The sequence below is a fragment of the Pongo pygmaeus genome, chromosome 1, assembly GCF_028885625.2.
Source record: "Pongo pygmaeus isolate AG05252 chromosome 1, NHGRI_mPonPyg2-v2.0_pri, whole genome shotgun sequence".
Classification (NCBI taxonomy): domain Eukaryota; kingdom Metazoa; phylum Chordata; class Mammalia; order Primates; family Hominidae; genus Pongo; species Pongo pygmaeus.
Window position 1 is genome coordinate 44,483,674 of NC_072373.2, and position 21,511 is coordinate 44,505,184.

At 48.4% G+C, this 21,511-nt stretch overlaps 1 protein-coding gene across 16 annotated transcripts in view; it reads right to left on the bottom strand.

Moving 5' to 3' along the window:
• The window catches only part of NFASC (neurofascin), a 192,079-nt gene that overhangs the window by 49,059 nt on the left and 121,509 nt on the right, over positions 1–21,511 (bottom strand). For 12 of the 16 annotated variants that reach the window (XM_063646809.1, XM_063646834.1, XM_054466865.1 and 9 more), the window contains 8 exons: positions 21,391–21,496; positions 19,142–19,338; positions 18,577–18,699; positions 15,721–15,891; positions 5,200–5,311; positions 4,586–4,770; positions 2,832–2,963; positions 162–305 (listed from right to left, as the gene is read on the bottom strand). In XM_063646809.1, the coding sequence (XP_063502879.1) occupies positions 162–305; positions 2,832–2,963; positions 4,586–4,770; positions 5,200–5,311; positions 15,721–15,891; positions 18,577–18,699; positions 19,142–19,338; positions 21,391–21,496 (1,170 nt within the window). Of the gene's footprint in view, positions 1–161; positions 306–2,831; positions 2,964–4,585; positions 4,771–5,199; positions 5,312–11,390; positions 11,442–15,720; positions 15,892–18,576; positions 18,700–19,141; positions 19,339–21,390; positions 21,497–21,511 lie in introns of all 16 variants that reach the window. The other 4 variants (XM_054466929.1, XM_054466883.1, XM_054466874.1 and 1 more) reach the window with 1 other exon arrangement.

Below are 21,511 nucleotides of genomic sequence, written 5' to 3' on the forward strand. Positions count from 1 at the left end.
TTTTTTTCTGTCTCCATGTTTCCCCTATCCACCATCCTCTTACCTCACCCAGCTTGGCTGATCCCCAGAGAAGAAAGTGTGCCCCATGACATAACCAAGCCCCAGGGCAACTGCGCAGTAGTGGGGAGGAGGGGGAGACAGGCTGCAAAGGGCACACTCACCCAGCACACTGACGAAGGCGTTGGCCAGCAGGTAGCCATGCTCGTTGGAGGTGTTGCACTGGTACACGGCCCTGCTGCTGATCTGGGTGTCCCGGAAGATGATGGTGTCTCCGGCCACCTCACGGTTTGGGTTAGGTGGTGCTGCTACAGACAAGAAAGAGAAGCTCCTCATGAGAGATGGGGAGGGCAGGGTGAAGGACACTTGGGGCTCTGGCCAGGGCTCCCAGGAACAAGCGGGGTGCTGTTGGGAGCACCAGGTAGGGGGCCAGATGACAGGGTTTCTGGCCTCGCCACTGCTGAGCTGTGTGTGACCTTGAGCCCTTCTCTGAACCTGTGGGGTTTATTTCTAATCTAGCCTAGAGTATGGAATATGAATTCCTGTTCGACCTACATACCCACTGGGCAGTTGTGGTTGAGAGCATTAGCTTTGGAAACAGAAAGGAGTTTTGGTTCTAACCACATCACTTCCTACCAGCATCATTCAATCTCTGTGAGCTTCAGTTTCCTTGTCTGCAGAATGGGAATAACAGATCACCTCATGGGGTTTTTGTGAAGATAACCTGAGATTTTATGCATGTACAAAATGATGAACAGAAGGTCTAACATATACTGTTATTATTATTTTAATCGAATGTGCATATATTTAAGTGTGTTTTGAAAAGGACAAAACAGTATACAATAGACAGAACCTACCACCTTCCCATCCTCTGAAGAGAGCATGCTCCAGATGTTCACAAAGTTAAACCCATAAGCCAATGGCTCTTGAAAATGGATGAGTCCTTATATTTGACAAAGCGCACAGCTCTTCCCCAAAAATGTGTCCTAAACTGAGAGAGGATATTGTTGCCCACAGTTCTAGTACTGCTGGCTTGGGATGCAGAGAGCAGAGGCTGGAGAGGGCTGGGGGTCCACTTCACTCTGGGATCTGGGGTAAATCAACAAACCTTTCTGGGCCTCATTTCCTTCATCTGTAAGATGGGGAACAATCACTTCCACCTTTCTCCTACTCTAAGGAAGGCTAAGATAAGAGAACAATAATGAGCTGTAAAAACAAAAATTTTCTAGAAATGTAAAGAACTGCCACTTTTCTCATCTTTAACCACTAGAAAGTGACTTTCCTTCCTAAGATTTCTGGACTAGGAAGCTGATGACTTAGCTTACAGAGTCCATGAACGCATTCAAGATCACTCAGACCTTCAGGGGAAGTCAGTGGAGGATGCAGGAGTCGCCCTGCAGGCGCCACTCCACAGATAGCCAGCCTGAGCCCAGAACCGGGGAATCAGCAGATGGGAAAGGAAGACAAGGTTAGCACCCTTATCATCTATGCCCGGGTCCCTACTCAGCAAAAAGGGACCAAGGAAGGCAATGCCAGAAACTTGTACACCTCCTTGCCTGGCAAATTCTCGTGCAACCAATATCCCCCCCAGTCACTCCCCTTACATGTTCCCTGGGGAGAGTGACAGGTGACCTTTCCAGGACTGAGGCTCAGCTGCAAGTCCTGGGCTGCCTTTATTGAATGGTGCTATAAAGTTTAGAGCAATTGCCTAGCTTACCCCCAAAGTCCTATTAAGACAGAGAACTGCAGAGGGCAGGCAGTGTCCATATCTCTGCTTGTAGCTGGGGAGTAACATTTACTGGGGATAACTAGGTTCAGTACTAGCTGGTGCTGTTGTATTGCAGACTCACAGCAACGCACAGCTTCACCACTTCCCAGCCATGCAATTTTGGGCAACTCATTGCACTGAGGAGAACCTTATTTCCTTACCTTAAATGTTTGAGAGTAAAGCAACAATGGGGTGCAGCATCTAGCACAGAATGTGGCATACAATAAATGTCTAAAAAGGTAAATTCTTACCCTCTCCTCTACCTGTGTCCCCCCTCTCCACCTGCTTCTACCAGCTGCTGCTCTCGAGTTAGATTCTGAGTTCTCACCATCTACTTTTCCCCCATTTGGTTGATACCATTGTTTACATTTCCTCTGACCACTTAGAGAAAGTAAGGACAGGACATTTTGAAAAGTAAATGCAACCAGAAAGTCTATGATGTGAAAACTTGACCAAGGCCACTGATTATAAGGGGCCTTGGAGTCATCTACTCCATCCACCTGGGCAGGACTAAATGTCCCCAAAGTCTAAGCATACTCAATAAACTGCACCTGTGCATCTGCTCTTCTGGGGACAGTTCTTCCTCATATCTAACCATAATATTTCACATTATTGTACAACCCTGCTTCTTCTTTTGCCCTCAGCAGAGAGCGGAACTTGAGTAACCAACAATGGGTTACTGAGCTCTTCTCTACCTTCCCAGCCCCAGCCATCACTCAGAGTCCAACCACCCAGAGATGCAGCCACAGTCCCCAGGCCATCAACTGGGCTCTGAAGTTGTTCAGAGGGAGAAAGCAGAGATTTAAAAGACCCCAAGGGAGCAGAAATCCCTTAAGCATGGGAATATGACCACAGAGTTCCAGGCCTCCTGTTCTCTCACACAAAGAGAGGGTAGGTTTCCTGCCTCTTGAGATGTCCAAAGAGATGGGCGGCTGAGAAACAGCCACCAGTGGACTTCTCTCTTTCTGAACTTCTAGTGTGACCAGCACTGGCTACAGTGACGGGGATCTGAAGCCTTTGACAGGAGAGAGATGAGAGTCAGATGGGACAACAGCTCGCTACTTACATTGCAAAGGTTCCCCATTCACCAGCCACTGGACAGTGGGTTTGGGGTTTCCATTGGCTCGACACACCAGTCTACCATCCTCACCAGGAGCCAGGATAAGGTTCTTGGGTTCGTCCAGCCAGTAGGGAGCAGCTGGAAGACAAGACAGACATAGGCAGGGGAGTTAGATGGCATGGGACAGGCAGAAGAAGCCAAGCAGTCTCCCTCTAGTATGGCAGGAGCCCCTGAGTCCCAGTACCAGGTGCTCACCACCTGCCCCAGGGCTCATCCTCACAGGGATAACTTGGTCCAGCCTGTTTCTGGCTGGCTTGGCTGCGCAGATGCTGATCTGCCTATTTTGAGTTCACAGAACAATAGTTCTAAACTGGGGCTGCTCACTAGAATCCCCTGAAGAGCTTTTTTAAAAAAAGGGATGCTAGGGCCTGTCTCAGACCTGCTAAATCAGAATCCTCACAGGAGGCCTGGGTGGCAAATGCTTTTAGAGGTCACCAGTGTTTGAGGTGTGCATCCAATGGCTCCACTGCCAGGGAAGGTGGTAAAGTGGGCACTGAGTTGGTCCCTCTGGATCTCTGTTTTGCAAGATCAGACCATTTAGGAAAAGCCTAATGAACATTTCTTCAGGCACTGAACTTTGGTTAGAGTAGTTCTTTTTTTTTTTTTTGAGATGGAGTCTCACTCTGTCGCCAAGCTGGGGCGCAGTGGCGCGATCTTGGCTCACTGCAACTTCCGCCTCCCAGGTTCAAGCAATTCTCCTGCCTCAGCCTCTTGAGTAGCTGAGATTACAGGCATGCCCCACCACGCCCAGCTAATTTTTGTATTTTTAGTAGAGATGGGGTTTCATCATTTTGGCCAGGATAGTCTCGATCTTCTGACCTCATGATCCACCCACCTTGGCCTCCCAAAGTGCTGGGATTACAGGCATGAGCCACCACACCCAGCTAGAGCAGTTCTCAGCTGGCCACCTTGTTCAGTTGTTTGGACAATTTTGTGAATATGTGGAAATGTGGATTTTTCTGAGAAGTGAGCCTTTCAGATCAGATTATCAACAATCTTGATACTCACCCCCTACCCCTCAAAGTCTAAGAACTCCCTAGTTTGTGTATGGTGCTGAAGCCAAGGTCACAAGATCAACTGACTGCATGCTAAGAAAGTTTCTGTACTCTAGTCTCGAACATCATTATCTCAACCATCCATACAGCCCCAGGCCAAACAGTGACCAGTGCAGCCTGCCACACATGGCTGGGACCCATGACAACGTGTGCTCTGGTGCCTGCAATCACTCAGGTGGGCCCTCTTTGCTTTGGGGGGAAGGAAGTGATTTTAAAAAATAATTTTGGCCATGACCACTCCCCAGTTTTAAAAAGCAGCACAGCATCATGCATGGGTACACAGACAGCACAGGCTCACACGACACAACACGAACGGGAATGCAAAACGAAAGGGAAAAAAAGGCTCTGGGAATGATCCAAATGGGCCGTGGGAGGAAATTCACCTGCTGAGGGAGCATTGGCACCAAGGAGAGTTGGGTGATGGCTAGGGTGGATCTCCTTAACACCCCCTGCCCCATGCACGGGCATGTACACACCCTCTCACGTCCAGCGAGTGACACCATCCGTGGCAGATCGCCATTGCCACTGAGCAGTGGGCTGGAAGTCTCTCCGACTCACTCTGCCCCCAACCACCCTCAGAGGGAAGGGTGGGCATGGTGTTCAGGGTTGGCAACATAATCATAATGAGAAATACACACAACGTACCCTTTACTCTCACCGAGATCGTGTGCCGGATGCTGCCCATCTTGTTGGAGGCCAGGCAGAAATACTCCCCAGAGTCTTCCTCAGAGACATTGGTGATACGCAGGGCCTTATTAAAGTTCTCAAACTTGGCCTTATCAGATGGGAGGTCCCCACCTTTCTTGTACCATGCGATGTCTGGTGTTGGGCTAGGAGAAGTGCCAAGCAGGAAACAAAGAAGTTATCACTAAACGTGGCCTTTCTCCTCTTCTATACAGCTGGGGACACCCAGGTGGCCTAAAAGTATACTTGGGCCCAGGAGGATGCATGTCCTCTAAAAGCTGACCTTTCCTGTACCGAGGAGGATGCTCAGCCACAGAGAGCCTGAAGGCTTAGCTAAGGTCCCACGAGATTCTAACGCATATACGGGATGCCTAATCACCTTCTTTCCTCATTATCCAAAACGGAGATGGCCAGAATAGGATGGAGATGACTATGGTTTGCAACACCCTGCTCACTAGGGGCTGTTTGCTTCTCTTTTTGCTGTGCTACTGGTATGCACTAAATGTGGCATTAACAAGCTCCCATCCTCATCCTCCTGGAGGGTGGCTAGAAGAGGGGTTGCAAACTGCACATACACCCCGGAGGCGATGCATTCCAGCAGGAGGTCCATGCCACGAAGCACCATCTGGCTGCTCGCGGTGCCCTGGGGATACATGAAGCTTGGTGTTCTTTCTGCAACTCCTCGGGCTGAAACAGGAGAGAACAAACTCCCATGAGCCTCCTTCCAGAAGGCAGACCCCACTAGGCCAACGCTGTCAGGCTAGAGAGAAATGGCATCACCGCCCCTGCCAGATCCTCCCAGCCGAAACCACCCCAGGGACTTGGGCGTCATTAAGTGAGGTGTGTTAGGAAGCTCGGGGCTCCTCAGCCCCACCTACATGAGAGAGAGGAGCTCTAGGTTCTGAAAGGATCTGCCTGGAGGAGCCCAGCTTCCCTCAGGTTCAGGGAATCTCCCCTTCCCTGGAACGGGGAGGGGCTGTCTGAGCAGTGCAAGATCTACTCCCGAGCAGCTTGTGTTGGGATCCCAGAGGCCATTGTGTGGCCCCCAGGGCAGGCCAACTCAGCAGCGGTCCTTCTCCCCAGGCAGGGATCTGGAAGCAGAGAAGGCATGTACTGGGTCCACAGGACAGACAACCTGCTCTTTGGGACCCTGAAAACAAGGTGCTGGGATGGAGTCACAAAGCCCGCACAAACAATCAGAAATGCAGGGAGAGTTATTAATGGCTTAGCAAAGACATGGAGAGAGTTAATGAGCAGAGATGACAGGAAATCACTCTGGGGCCAAGACCATTCTGCCTCCTCACTAATGACTCGAGAAGACAGCTGGGGAGGAGAGTAGTAATTACATGTGAGCTGCTCGGGGAGGGGGTGGGAGAAAAGTGGCCGCCAAGTTGGAGGAGGTGATGATCTATAATGCAACTAGGCCGGAACAGTCATGGGTCTGAAATCAACGAGATTCATGCAGGTCTCGAAGGCCAGGTGGCTCACAGAGATTGGCATTTTCAGGATGGCTGTTTCCCTGCAGAAGGGTTGTGCCAGCATGGGCCCACCCATGACAGAGTGAATTCCACCTTCCCTGAGCCTCACCTCTTCCCCCAGAGCTCTTTGTATAGCTCTAGGGGAATGGGTAAGATGGAAGGGAAAAGAACAAGGATTTTCCATCCAGAAACCCCAAGGCAAAAGGGAAACTGGAGGAAGTACCCCCTGGCCAAGGTGTACGATCGTACACAAGAATGGCTAAAAACAAAAATAAAAGCCGAGCCCACCCATGGGTTTAATGGGGTCTTAGACTCAGCTGGACAAGGGAGAGGTGGAAGGGAGGCAGAGCTGCCAGGAGCTGGGAGGCCTCAGAGACACCTGGGGTGAGGATGAAGACACTTATCCAGGGTTTAATCGGTGCTGGTAGAGTGAGGAGAGAGTGCGGGGGGACTTTATCCAGATGTAACTGGTGCTTCCTAAAGGAGCTTGCTGGGTTTGCTGGGGCCTGGCTGCACCAGCGGGGCTCCTGTTCTGGGGCACTCAACTCTCTCCCTCAGCACTGGTGGAATGCAATTCATAGAGTTTGCTTCTATTTTATCTTTTTGTCAAAAGAAGAAAGGATGAAACATATGCAGAGGGTAACGAAGCTGATGATACAATACATGGCATACAGCAAATGCTCAGTGAAGGTTTATAAGGTGAATGGATTGAAGGGGAAGAAGAGAACAAAAAATAAGGCAGCAGTTTAACCCATATTATTTCTCTTTCTGTAGATGCCTCATCTGTCCCACCAGCACACACATTACAACAGTGACTACTGAAGGGGTTAATCCATTATGTGGTTAATTGGTTATCATCTATATCTATAACTCTTGTAGCATCCAATTCTCAGCACCAAGGAAGCCTGACACCAACAGCTTCCTCCCACCCACCATCACGGAATCACCAAAACAACCAAGACACAGGGGCACGATGAGGAAAGGAGATTCTAGGGCAGAAGGCTCTGTTGTCAGGTTCGTGAATCCGTCAAGAGCTGGGAACCCCGGGATTATGTGGAAGACGTCCCAGCTAAGTCGTCATACTCCTTCCACACTGGGATGAGATCTGCAGAAACCAATCTGTGACCCTATGGACATTTAATTTACACCATAACATGCAACACCACCAGCACACACGACCCAGCAAAGCAATAACGATGGGAAGGAGGAAAATTTAGCACAGAGTCCTGCTGTGGGTGCCTTGACACGCTGTAGCTGTGACTATAAAAAGGTTATAGCAATATTGCATTTGTAGGATGTAGGCTTGCAACAACAGAATTATCCTAAAGAAGGAGAAGCTACTGGAAACAAGCCAAAGTTCAAAAAAAGGGAAGAGCATCCTAAAAGTCGGAGGTCATAATCAGGGCCACCATTCAGTGAACGTTTGCTAGGGACCATGCACTGTGCTGACAGCTCCATCCACACCACCATTTATGCTTAATCCTCACAGCAAACCTGGAGGGTTGTATCCCCATTTTCAGCAGAGGCAACTGAGGCTCAGTGAAGTCAACAGACTTGCCCAAGGTTACAAGCTAGTTATGTTTTGGATTCTGTGCCATTTAGCACCAAAAACTTGTGCTTTCCACCCACTCTACATTGCCTCTCTGTCTAAAGATGGGCATCCCACTTGTTCCTACTTCTGACAGTCAGCTTCAGGAATATCTTTCTTATTCAAACCAAAGAAAACGCAAGGGCAAAAGAGGTAAAGGAGAAAGATATTTCTGTCTTAGTGAGCTGCTCTGGTGAAACTCTTCCACTATGTTTTACTATTCTCACTGTCTCAGCTAAGATCCCATCTCTCCTCAGTGGCTATTAAAAAAAACTCGGGCCCAAGGTGGAGAAAAGGAAGCTGAGGAGGGAATTCAGCAGCTCTAAAGGTACCTCAGTTGGATTCTTAAAGGCATGGAAAACTTGAAGAAGATTTGGGGGACATAATATCATTAAGGAATGAGATGGCTGGCCCTAAAGGAAAGGTTATGAAGAAATGCAGTCAATTGCAGCAGGAGGAACTCATATGAAAATTCAGGAAGGATAATAGAGCTGGTGGCTTTGACAGCCACTGTTCTCAAAGAGGGTGCCTAATTTCCTTCCCTGGAGAAGTAGAGACAGGAAGACTCTGAGACAACACTGATTACTGACGAAACTCTAAATGGTGGCAGATGACTGTCTCATCTTATCATGGGACACCCTCTTTCATCATGGAGGCAGGGATCCCTGGAGAGTATTGGTTATTCGCCCTGATCTTCAGAGTGGGGTCTGACCTAATGCCTGATCAAACTCAGAGTCCATATGCTAAAGCTCATATCTGTGTGGATTCAGGAAGATCTTCCCTTGCTGGCTCATCTGACTTCTTGCCCAGGGACAGTCAGTCCTCTCCTGCTCTTGTAAGCTGTGGCTCAGAGTGCGCTCATGGGTTTCTGGGGAAATATGGTCAGCTAGCAGACAACAGGAGATGACAATGCCTCAACCATGTTGGCCTTAAAGGTCCAATGATAAATGCTTCTCGATCATCTCTTTTGAGGAAACACCAAGACCGCTGACAACCTTAGTTGCCCCCCTCTGTCAAGTGCTATGTGTTAGCAGGACAAGAAAGTTCAGACGTATCTGAGGACCTCTACCAAAAACAGCTTTTAGGGGCATCTGTATCCTACATCCAGACCACTTTGCTGCTTTCGATTCTCAGAATTGAGAACCAGAGACTCATGGGGCCAGATTCTTGGCATCTCATTCACCTCTCTTGCTCTAGGAATGGCTGACCAAACAACCCCAGAAGATAGGAAAAACTCTTTGTCTAGTAATATTTGATACCTTTCAGTACCAGGAAATTTCTCCTGTAAGTTTAACCCAAATCTCATATGCAGTAGTTGGAGCTTTTCTTCTTATGCAGTTCTCAGCACAGCTGAGGATTTGAACAACTTTTGTTTCTCTGGTCTGCCCTACAATTTCTCCCTCTATGGTACTTTCTTCCTATAATTGCACCTGCTTTTCACCCCTTGGTTTCTCTTTAAGTTCTCTCTGTCCTTCTTAATTTCGGAATCATAGAAGAACTATCCAGGATACAGTCAACACTAAACCATTCCCTTTAAAACCAATAATGGGTAACACTTGTTTAAGTATCGAGAATGTGCCCAACACATACTAGGAACCATAAGCACATTCTCCTGTTTAATCTTCACAACAATCCTATGAGACAGGTAATACATCCATTTGGCAGATGAGAATATTAAAGTTCTGAGACACTAAATGACTTACTTAGCATCACTCAATGGTATGTCCTGGACCCTGGATTTAATTCAAGGCAGTCTACCTCAGAGCACACACTCTTAACCACTTGGTCTCCTCACCTGGCTGAATCCTAAGCGGCAAGTTACAATCTCAGACCAGATTCTCCTGCCACTCAGCAGGTCAGGGGGCACCTGGCAGTGTTCAGAGGACACCAATCCACTCTAGAAATCACTAAAACAAAATAGAAGTATGGGGTGGCCCTCCTGCTACAAAAGAGACATGCCATATTTCAGAGCTAAACACAGACATGCCCTGGGCACTTTTCATCAAGTCTCTCTGTCCAGATGCCTGCACTCCAGAAACAAGTCATCCTTCTTCCATCTGTTTCCCTTTGATTTCTTGCTAGAAGCATCAGCCTAGTTGTCTTTTGTTCAAAATGTGTCTCCCTTTGACTTTATATCCTTTCTAGCAGCTTCATACTTGGGTCAGCTCCATCCTACCCTGGATTGAGGACAAGGGGTCAATCTCCAGGTAAACTCTTGTAAGCTTTGCTTGTTTCATAGTCCTGGATGGATCTCATAACTCCCACTCATTCTCTTGCAATAATAGTTTGATCAATGGTCACAAACTGGTTTAAGTGACCGGAATCACTCAAACTTATTCCATTGATAAAACAACTCTGTGTGTATGTTCCCCTGCACGGCTTATCTTATATAAAGTGAGGAACTTAGACCAGATGGTCTCTAAGGGACCTTCTGGCTCTGATGCACTCAGGCTTACAGAATACTTCCTATAACAGATTACCTGGAATCCAATTTAGAACAAGGCCCATTCCATACTAGGGCTCTGGGGCTCTTAACACAATGGTAGTTGGCCCCATTATCTTGAAAACAAACAATGCTTAGAATCCAACAAAGGTCCCCTGATTCCTTGGGTAGTAAATCTCTTTGGCAGGATCTCAGCGTGGTTCTAGCTGCTTGGTGCCAAGTTAGAGCCTTTGCCTCTCTCCCTGGCTCATGCTCCCTCATCCCATCCCCTCCTCCAGTCACTCATCATCCTTTATATTAGCACATCACAGTGCAGACACTTCCTATCTGTTTCAGCCCACAGTGAGGTCCCTTGAGGACCATGCAGCCTCAGCTTCTGTGGCATAACTAATGATGGGGGCCAGCTGCCTCACCAGAGCCAGCAAATGATGGTGCCTCTGGCTGCTCAGGGAAAATAAGACATTCTTGAGCTATGGTGAGGGGTAACTCAGGTGTGGAAATAGCCAATTACCCTATTAATCAGATGGAGCAACCAGCTGTGTGATGAGTTAAAACCATGCCTCATTGTAATTGTTCCATGTCTCGCAAGTGTGGACTGGTGAGCATTTGATTTGCATACACTACCAGAGGAGGAGAGAGGCCTAGGTGAGAGGGTACAGTGGATGGTTTCACCTCATTTATACTCATCTGGAAAGAGAACTCAGAGCTGGACTCTTACTCCTATTGCCCAGATGGATTTTAAAGAGATGTGGGACCTCACTGTGAAATGGTACTCCTGGTAACTAAGGTGAGATTACAAAGCAGGCAATTCCTATCTAGAGTTAACTGAACACACTAACAAGCTTTCTGTGTTCTTTCAACTACCAATAGGAACCAGACTTCCTGTTTTCTCTTCACTGTGGAACTCACCTATTTTAAGATAGTCTCCCTTCATCCATTCTTGATTCCTAAGCTTCTACTTTTTCAGTAAAAGTTCCTGCTTTTCAAGAAGTTCTTTTGAAGTCCTACCCTGGTTTGAACAACTTGTTGAGAATTCAGCAACTTGAGGCATGCCTGTTAGAGGAGACCACACCACCAGGTGAGCCACCTCAAACCCCCACACTGCCTCCTGGCAGTCAGCCTTCTGGAGGTTTCACCTTGGCACCCTGGCTGGGCCAGCTGCCACCCAGCAGGAGTTAATGACGTGGTATCAGTCAAGTTAGGCAAACTGGGGTTAGCACAGGCAAGGTTACTCCCAAGGTTACCGCTGCAACTCACCACTGTACATGTCAGGGTGGTTTCTTAAGGACGAGTCATTATAAGGGTGGTCTGTAATAAACAAAAGAGGGTGAGCAAACAGGAGGCCACGGAGAAGTCACAGAGGCATAAATGGGGAGAGAAAAAACAAATGCAAAGCCACAAAAACAACCGAAGAGGGCAGCAGTGGTCTTTTGCAAATGAAAGACACGGCATATTTGGAAAGGCAATACGCTCAGTGAAGAACAAGCAACATAAAAGAGCCCACAAAAGGAGAAAAAAAGGTTAAATCCTGCAAAAGAAGGCAATAATAAAATAATGTTTTTTTTTTTTAAATTAAAGAAATTAGGTTTGAACTTTAATTATTTGGTCCTGCTATATTTTCAAACAAATGAGAGAAGGATTAGTGGTGTCCTGTAGCCGTCTTTTGAACAACTCCTTCTTATCAAAATCCTCAGTTCCCAGGACTCTGGGTCAGGCCAGCTCTTGGAGCAGCTAAAGAGAAAGGAGTGTTAGTGAGCTCTGGGGAAGAGCAAAGTGCTGCCTGGGCAGAAGCTAAGCTGCAGGGGATTGGCGGTAAATGGGAGGAGGTCATGACCAAAAGAGTGGGGCCAAGGGGCCCTGGCCACACCCAGCAATATGTGTCACTGGAGTCTGACCAGGTGGGCATCACTATGATCTTGGAGATGTCTCTGTTGGCAGAAAGCCCTCCTTGTGAGGATGCCGGGAGAGGTTCAGTGAGGTGGGGAGAACATCCCTGAGGTTCAGGCTTTAGAATTTAGAAATGGAGCTTGGGACAGGAGAAGGTGCAAGCTGTGAGTTCTACACTTCAGACTAGGAAAGTCCTGCTGAACGTTCTGGAGGTTCGAAGCTCTCTAGACTATGCAGGATTGAAGACATTCCTCATGGAGCAAGATCAGTGGCTTCAGTTCCAATGTTAGGTAATTCAAACTCGTGGGCATTTACTCCTTAATGAGAAAGACATTTCAGAAGAGGACACATCATCACGCCAGCGTCCTGAAGGAGCTTTTCCCTCTCTACCTCTGGTCCCTTCCAGCAACTGGGTTCAAATTGTGACAGTACTAAAAGGGGGTGGGGTACAGCTGACTGGAAGCCAAGCAGATGGCCCTGAGGAGCCCAGAACACAGTCCAACTGCCTGAGGGACGACAGGGGCTCTGCCAAAACATTTGCATATTTGATGACAGATCCAATCCCATTACAACTAGTTGCAAGAGGTATGAGAGTCCTTTTCTGGGACCGGCATTGCATTGCATCCCAAATCTGCTTGCCACCTGGTAGGAAGATTTTCATTATTCAAAACTCTCTCTTAAGATGGGGTTTGTTGTAAAGACCCAGCCTGTTTGGGAAGTCTGCTTGGGTGCATCTGGAGCTAAAGGCAGGAACGAATCCACAATGTAACGAAGAGATGGGGTGGCCCAAGGGCAGGTGGGGGCTGCAGCTGGGCTTGGGAGGCAACTCTGTTCCTCTCCTGGGGGGTGGATGGTGGCACATACAGATGACAGGGCCCTTCCTTCATGCTCCCATGTCACCAGGTGAAATGTAACCTATCTCTCACCAGAGAAGTGGCCCACGCCCAGAACTGACCTCATGGTTTGTGAATTCTGGAGCACATGTGAGAAATTCAGGGAAACTTCTTTGACTGCTCCAAGAATGTCACTTAGACACTGGGGGAAGAAGGGGTGTGCTCTGGTGTCTGCCTCAGGGAGGACCCTCCTCGCTTACCACAGTTGCCTCTTATTGCATCAGGAGGCACCCAGCACCTGTTACAGCATAGGCAAAGTGGGACAGGCCCAGCTCTGTAGCCCAACTCCACTGCTTATCTTTGACTGCATCCCAGGTTTTAAAAATGATTTCAGATTACCCAGTATTTTGCATTATATACCATTGTCAACTTCCTTCAATGCAGGTAATAAAAATGGGACATGATGAGATTTATTTCTTCCCAAATGGGCAAACTGTGACAGGAGCGCCTGGTGAGAATAGGGCCTTTGAAGCTGCCCCTGCCTGACTGCTTTGCCTCCCACCCCAGACCTGGTTCTGAAGGTACAAGAGAAAGCCTGTGTCCTCTCCAGACAGGAAAGTAGAGAGAGCACCACTGTGCTATTTTAAGCAACTGTGCCCAATTCTGGGCTGGCTCAGATGCCCAGAACTTGCTCCCAGCCAGAGCTGCCCCTGGGAGAACTCCAGGAAGCTGATGGGGCTCTGTTCCAATCACCTAGGGGGTTTCTCGCCATTCGGAGGAAAGAGTTTTCAGTGGAATAGAGGACCCAGAAATGAAGAATTAACAAACATCCCTTACTTCTTCTGGTAGAGAAGAGTGTTTCTGGAAAGTCCAACTTCTACATGTTGTTTAAATCTCTAACTGCAGAGGAAGTTAGTTAATTCTACAGAGGAAGACTCTTCACCACCTCAGTCTCTTGGCCTCTGCTCTACTCTGTGTGACAGTGATGGGCTCTGCCAAGGATGGCAGAAGGTCAACTGACTCAGTTCCAAAAGCAGCAGGCCGATTTCTAGCGTCGTCCGGGCAAGGAGAGAGGGGCCCCGGTGGTGATGCTGATGGCTGTCCAGGCTCAGCTCAACGAGCATGTTATCTTGTTCTTGACATCCCTGCTCCTCCCCCTGCCAATGCTGTTAGTCCTGTCCTGGTTGCTGAGGCCACTCCGAGGTCCTGGGCAGACTACACTGTCCTCCCCAGCCCAGCCAGCTGGCAGGCAGTCACCCTGATGTGGACTGAGGAGACACTGCAGACAAACCAACTTTCTCCTCCAAGGGGTCTCCCTGGGCTTGGGTCAGGAATGAGAAAGTCAGGGACAGGGAAGCAACCAGAGTGACGCCAGGTCACCCTGCCAGGAACGCGAGGGGCTTGCTGCAGGTGTCAGGCAACCTGCCGGCTACCACCTTCGGCAGCCCAGCACTAACACAGATCAGTGCGTGGGGACACTGCAAGGCAGGAGGCGATGATTAGAGGAGGGCAGAATGGAGTTCCAAGACAGAACGGAGAGATGGAAAAGAAGAAAGAAAAAGAAAGAGGGAGGAGAAATAAAGAAGGAAGTGAAAAAGAAAAAGGAAGAAAATGAAAAGGTGAAAAAAAAAAAACATGAGAAGGGGAAGAAGAAACGAAGCTGCTTCCTTTTGGATCCACCTCTGTGCCATGGTGGAAATGGAGCATGGGGCTGTGTCGGCTCTCAGGACCACCTGCCTCTGCCATCAGCAGGGATAGGGAGGAAGGAAGAGAATGCTAATGGTCACACCCCCTACCTGTCCTGAATGAGAAGTGATCTCACCTGAACCTCTCCTGACCCACACCCACCCAGGGAGCGATTGTCCACCACCTCTGCAGGGGCTCCAGGAAGCCAGGGTCAGCCTATTTTCTCTGACCTTTGCAAACTGCCAGCACCCACATGGTGCTCTCTACTGGCCTCCCCGACAATCCTCACTGTCCAGAGCATCGAAAACAACACTCACAGCATGAGTCAGACTAAGGTCTGTTTTTTGGGAGGCTCCTTTATGGAAGACGTGTTACAAATCCATGGTGTACGTCAACATAGACAACTTCCAACGTCCTGAGTGGGCTGAGACTTTGCAGCAAAAGCTCTAGGCTGCCTTGTCCTTGCCAAGAAGAACATTTCTGACTAAGCTTCTCTCTCTCCTCAAGGGAGAGCCACCAACACTATAATGGGTCGGGAAATGCTGATTTGCTTTTGTACCAGCCAAACAGAATCAGGGAATAGAAACGAAAACAAATAAAACTAAAACATAAGCCTGCAACTTACAAACATAGCAATTCCATATGGTTCAGCATATACATATTACAGAATCAAATAAAATTTATTTTGGTGTCTCCACTAATTCTCATATTTTCTGCTATGGGTTTCTTATAGAAATAAAGATAACCAAGCAATGAGAAGAAATAAAAGAAATAATCAAGCTGTGTCCAGAGAGGGGTTCTAGATGACCACTGGAAGCAGTGGTTCTCAAACTCTGGGGTGCACTTGAATTACCTGGAGGGCTCATAAAGAACAAAGAGGCTCAGGGCTGTTGAGGTGCGATAGGCTGGTTCTGGGTACGCTGCCAGGTTCTAAGGTGATTCTGATTCCCACCAGAATTTGAGAAGGATTGACTTAGAGTAGGACCAAGTTTAACTCAAGGTTTCACAATCAAGAGAGATTGTTTAAGAGCAGCTGAAGTGGCTCAGGCACCATGAGCTGGAAGGATTTCTAGGTCGGCCTCAAGGACAAGTCTCCCCCTAGACTCAGGTACCTAGGGCTGGGTGGGGTCAGCGGGCTTCTTTCTTTGGCCTCCAGCCCCGGGACAGGGGCCTGCACTTACTGGTGAGGACCTTGAGGGTGAAAGGGTTCTTCTGCTGGATGGTGTGGGTGAAATGGAAGCGGGCGTTGCAACTGTAGTCGGTCTGCATGTCCTGCAGCATCACGTTGGAGAAGTATAGGTCTCCATTATGGCCCTGAGAGACACGTTTGTCTTGGGTGATGGGCTCCATGGCTATAAGAAAGCAGAGGTACAGCAGCAGGTTAGTAGCAATAACAGCAATCATCACCGCTGCAGTCCTGGCGATAGAACACTTTACAGAGGGTCAGGTGGCGACCAGGAGCTTGACATTACTTGGTCTAATCCTCTCAACTCTGAAGTATGATTTATTCCCATTTTAAAGATCAGAAAGCAGATGTAATGTGTCCAGCATTGCAAAGGCAGAGAGGAGAGCAGGATTTTAGATGCAGACCTGCTTGCCCACCATGTCCATGTTCTATGACCACACTTTTCTCTTTCCTGTTCACACCACAAAAGATCTCACTGGCTGTGGGACCAGTAGAAGGAACACAAGCCTTCAGGTACTCCCCAAGGTTCAAATTCTCAAGCTAGCAGCGAGAGCACTCTGAGGCCAGGGACCACGATCTGTTCATCTTATGCCCCAGCACCTGTCTTAGGACTCGGCATACAGGACGCACTGAACAGTTTGCTGAATTAAATGAAATTGAACTTGGCTTTGCTGCATTTAATAAAAATGTAATCATCAATTATAATGTATACCTTTGTTTTTTATTCCTAAGAAGAAAGCACTACTGATTATAACTGTAAGATATATACCAATCAATGATGTACATCATCAGTTTTAAGAGGCCTTTCAATTTTAGAGATGTTAAAATATGAAAATGTCTGATTAATGATATAACTGGAGTGGCTGAAAATGTTGACTATATTTTCTTTTCTTTTTTTTTTCAAGTGCTATATCTGATGTAAACCCAAAAGACCAGGTTTCCAGGCTGTTAGGTTAGTTAGAATATACCTAAAGCTGACTACTCACAGCTATCTCCTTCCTATCCCCACAATTGTTTTTTAAGTCAGCATTTCTTAAAGCACAAGGTTAATGATGCCAACTTCCCCACAATGGGCTGGTCAGCTCTTCAAACCATTCCTGATTTACTGTAGGCCTACTATGTGCCAGGCACTGTGCTAGGTGCTGGTGAAAGATGGGCAAGACTGTTACTGCCCTCAAATAACTTCCAGTTTAGTAGAAGAGGCAGCAGATAAATAAACAACTGCAATGCAGCGTGGTGAGCAGAACACACCAGTTAGAAGGGGATTAACTACAAAAAAGAACCCAGTGCATTCTAGGGGGTCCTAAGCTGAGCCTTGAAGCCTGCATATCTTATACCAGCAGAAAAGACAGAAGAGCTGAGGTTTCTAAGGAGCTGGAAGAGTGTGTGATAAAGGCTAAGAGTACATAGTCCACTCAGTGGTGTAAGGGGATGAGGTGAGACAAGGGTTGGAGAGGCAGAGGGCCAGATGTGGAATGGGACTGGGTGCCGGGGAAAGGGATCTGGACCATTATTTTGAGGTGATGGAGGAGCCAATGAAGGGCTTTAAGCAGATGAATGAAACTATCAGTTAAGTATCACATTTTTAGAAAGACCAGGAAGGCCTGTTATGGATAATTCTTGTAACCCAGGGAAAAACTGATGGTGGCCGGGGCTGGGGAGATGTCAATGAGGATAGAAAGAAGAGAAGGGTCTAAGATCTACTTGGGAGGCAGAGTGAACACAACTTGGTGGTGAATGTGATGTGGGAGAAATGAGAGAGGAGAGGTTGAACTGTGAATTAACATATGAGGCCAGCAGCCTGTGGCCGGGCAGCCTTCCCCACAAATGTACACTGTGATGGGGGAAGAGAGAGACAGTGATTGAGCACAAAGCCATCTTCAACCTGCAAAATAACTTACAATGCTGCCTCATCAACAGGGCAGCCTCTTTTCAAAGTAGGCTGCTAAGAATTCAGGGATGGATAGAAGGATGGATGACTGGCAGGTAGGTAGGTGGAGATATAGGTTGATGGATGGCTGGATAGATGGGAAAGGAGGGATGGAAGGAGGGGGAGAGGAGGCAGACAGGCAGGAAGGGAGGGAGGACAGGAAGCCAGAAGGACACACAGAGAGATAGCAGTTTTCTATTTACCTTTATTAATGCTTCTCCTTTTATTTAAATTGAAAACATGGGAAGAAACTGAGGTCCGGAGAGGATGAATGAGCCTCAGTCCAAAATTGAGCCAGAACAATCACTGAATGATGTTACTCTGTCCCTGCTCCAGATACCCTATCTCCCCATCACTCCTTTATGAAAGGTTGCAATTCCCCATTCACCCTTCCTCCTACCAGAAGAGCAAATCAGAATAAATCGAGACCGGCCAATAATTGAAAGAGGTGGTTTGGTACTAACCACTTTCAATTGGCCAATTGGAAAAACCATTTTTCCTCTTCTCCCCTAATCCCTTCTGTCTTGCTCTTCATTTTCATTATCATGTTACCAAGTGCTTACTGTGTGTCTGGCCCTGTTCTAAGCACTTTGGATGTATTGACTCATTTATTCTTATAATAATCCTATTAGATAAGTACTATGATTAGCTCTGTTTTTTCCAGAAGAGGAAACTGAGGCCCAGAGATGTAAGCAATTTGCTCAAGATCACACTTGCTCAAGATCACACAGCAGCCAGGCTAGAAAATAAGCCCAAGCAGCCTCTCTCTGCAGAGCCTGTGTTCTCAGCCTGGTTGCCACATTGCATCTGCTTCCCACAAATCAAGGTCTTCTAGCTTGGGCAAGCCCCTCCCCATTTAACACACCCACCCCACTCCCTAAGGTTAAGATATAAACACAACACTAGGCCCCCAAGACTCACAGCTGCTCATCCAGAAGATGACCGGGGATGGAAGTCCAGGCGGGGGGTTGCACTGGAGCGTCAAAGGAGCGCCCTCTTGGACCACGACAGGGTCTAGGTTTTCCTTGGGCCACAGAGGAGATTCTGGAGAGAAGTGGACAAAGAGGATAAAGTGAGGGTGATGGCTGGGCCCGGGGCAAGGAGCAGGGTCAGAGGCAGGCATGCAAAGAGGAGAAACAGAAGGGGCACCTGGACAAGGAGGGAGCAAGAGAGAGGGACAGGGCACATGAGCCTACTCGAGGGGCTGCCCTTGAGAGGCAGGAGAAGGGAGGCATCTTCAAGGCTCCCCTCCTTTCCCCTCTCCTGTGCCCAGTGGCCAGTGAAATTGTTGCAGACAACAGCTTCAAAAGGAAGCCTTGGGAGCTTCCTTTTCAGGGAATCATTCTGAGTTGGGAAAGATGCATAGAGAACACCAAGGCATCTGCAGGCCAAGGGCAGGGGCAGCCCTTCTGGAACGGCCTTCCACATCCCCTACTCTCCATTTACCCAGGAGCAGGGCATTTCAGCCCTGCCCCACGCTACTCACTTGACACCTGCAGGCGGATCCTATTGGACAGGGCCGTGCCAAATTTGTTGCGGGCGAAGCACTGATATTCCCCCTCATATTCCTCCGGCCGCCCGCCACTGCGGAAGTCAATCACCAGGGTCCCAGACCTCCTCCTCATGGACACCCGGGGGTCCTTGGCGATGTTGAAGAATCTGCTGTTTCGCGTCCAGTGGAAGCTGTGGAGAGTGGGGAGCAGGGGCAACCAAGACGAATGGGGTGGGCTCTGGGCTCCAGGCAGATCTCAGATCCCTGGTCCCTGGCTCAGTACCAAAATTCCCTCTCTCAGTCCCATCGTGGCACCCCTATACCAACAGGTCTCAGCCTGGCTGAGCAGAAGAACCATCTGGAGAGCTCAATAAAATGCAAAGTCCCAGGTCCCACCCAGGTGACTGTCCAGGGCAGGGGCTGGACGTTAGTATTTCTACCCACCTAAGACTGGGACTCGTGGCTCTAAGTGTTAGATACTCAAGTAGCTACTCGGGGGTTATGTTAAACACATCATTGAGGAGAGATTTTCATTTCTAGAATCTAGAATCTGCCGCTTCTTCCACCCCAGGACATTTCCAACCTTCTACTAAGAATGCAAACTTGAATTCATATTCCACCCAACCTAAATACATCAGGGAGCTGGCTCTGCTCCTCTGCCGCCCTAATTTTACAATCCATTTTAAAGCCAAAGTGAAATGGCTTAGGTTACTTGTGCCCTGCTCAGTGAGTACAGATTATATAGCAGTGACCACACCCTGTAGCCCAAGAGTGGCAGCTTTTGGCCAGGCGTGGTGGCTCATGCCTGTAATCCCAGCACTTTGGGAGGCCGAGGCGGGTGGATCACGAGGTCAGGAGATCGAGACCATCCTGGCTAACTCGGTGAAACCCCAGCTCTACTAAAAATACAAAAAATTAGCTGGCTGTGGTGGCGGGTGCCTGTAGTCCCAGCTACTCAGGAGGCTGAGGCAGGAGAATGGCATGAACCCGGGACGCGGAGCTTGCAGTGAGCCGAGATCGCACCACTGCACTCCAGCCTGGGCGATACAGCGAGACTCCGTCTCAAAAAAAAAAAAAAGAGTGGCAGCTTTTAAAGAAATGGCAGAGCCTAGTAGAACCGAGCCACTGGTGAAGAGCACCAGAATGGCCCCCTCTGCTCCTCCTGGGAGCTGCAGCCAAGGCCTCACATCCTCAGATGCCCACGATCTAACTTGTAAAAGAAGCAGGGAAAGCAGGAGCAGCTGGAACAGCAGGGGCTGCTCAGTGCCACAGGATTATTGTCTCTGCAAAGGAACCATGGGGGAAGACCAAACCTCAGAAGCAAGCGAGGTTACCATTACCCTGACTAACCCTTCAGTGTGACTCCCACGGCCAGCGAGGGAGTCCCTGCTGGTTCCCAGGCTCAGAGATCTGGGTTCGAGACTGTCTTGTGTGAACCCAGGGGGCCAGAATAAAGCTGCTGCGTACCTGGCTGCCTCTGCTTGGCCTCATTTCTCCTGCTGACAGACACACCCTAGATGGGGTCCTGTCACATATGGGTCTGAATCTTGCATGAGGCTCCTGAAAGGCTCAGTCTGTAGATGCTACTTTGAGGATGGGGATGGGGGCAGATAATAACGTCTGCCATGTCTCTGATGCTTATCATTTGGTGGAAATGCATGAGTTTAAATCTGGGTTCTGCCCCTTTCAAGCTGGGTAACCTTGGACCTCTGTACCCCTGTTTCCCCTCCTCTTCATAAGGACATTGTTCCTTCCCCAGAGCACTGTTAGGTGGTCGAACAAGACGTGAGTAACAGAACCTAACACAGAGCCCAGATACATACAACAGGCTTTTAATTCATGTCTGTTGACATCTTATTTGGTCTTAATGAGCACATTAACAGGTAGAGGCAAGCTCAGAATGAAAGACTCGAGTTGGCTTGGAAGAGGAACTTCCTATAAGCTAAACGTGGGGCAGATGATGGGAACACAGGGTGGAGGAAAGAATGTTATATGGAAAGTCAGAAAACTGAACATCCAGTCCTGGCTTTTGGTATGAACTTAAGCCACTTGTTTTCTGGTCTCCAGTTTCCTTATTGGCAAAATTTCCTGGTACCTCAATTATGCCTTCCAACTAGTAGGTGCCTATGGAAATTTTTTGGAATGGATGAGTCTAATTTTCCAGCTGCCTCATTGGCCTTAGTTATCATCAGGCCCAGAGGCAAGCGGGTGGTTTCAATGCACTCTTTTTCCCCTCCACTCACCTGGGGGCAGGGTTCCCTTTTGCTTCACACTCTATCAGGATGTTATCACGGGGGTCCACGATGTGATCCTTCACTGACTGCTTGGTGATGGTTGGTGGCTGCGTCACTGCAACAGTGCACA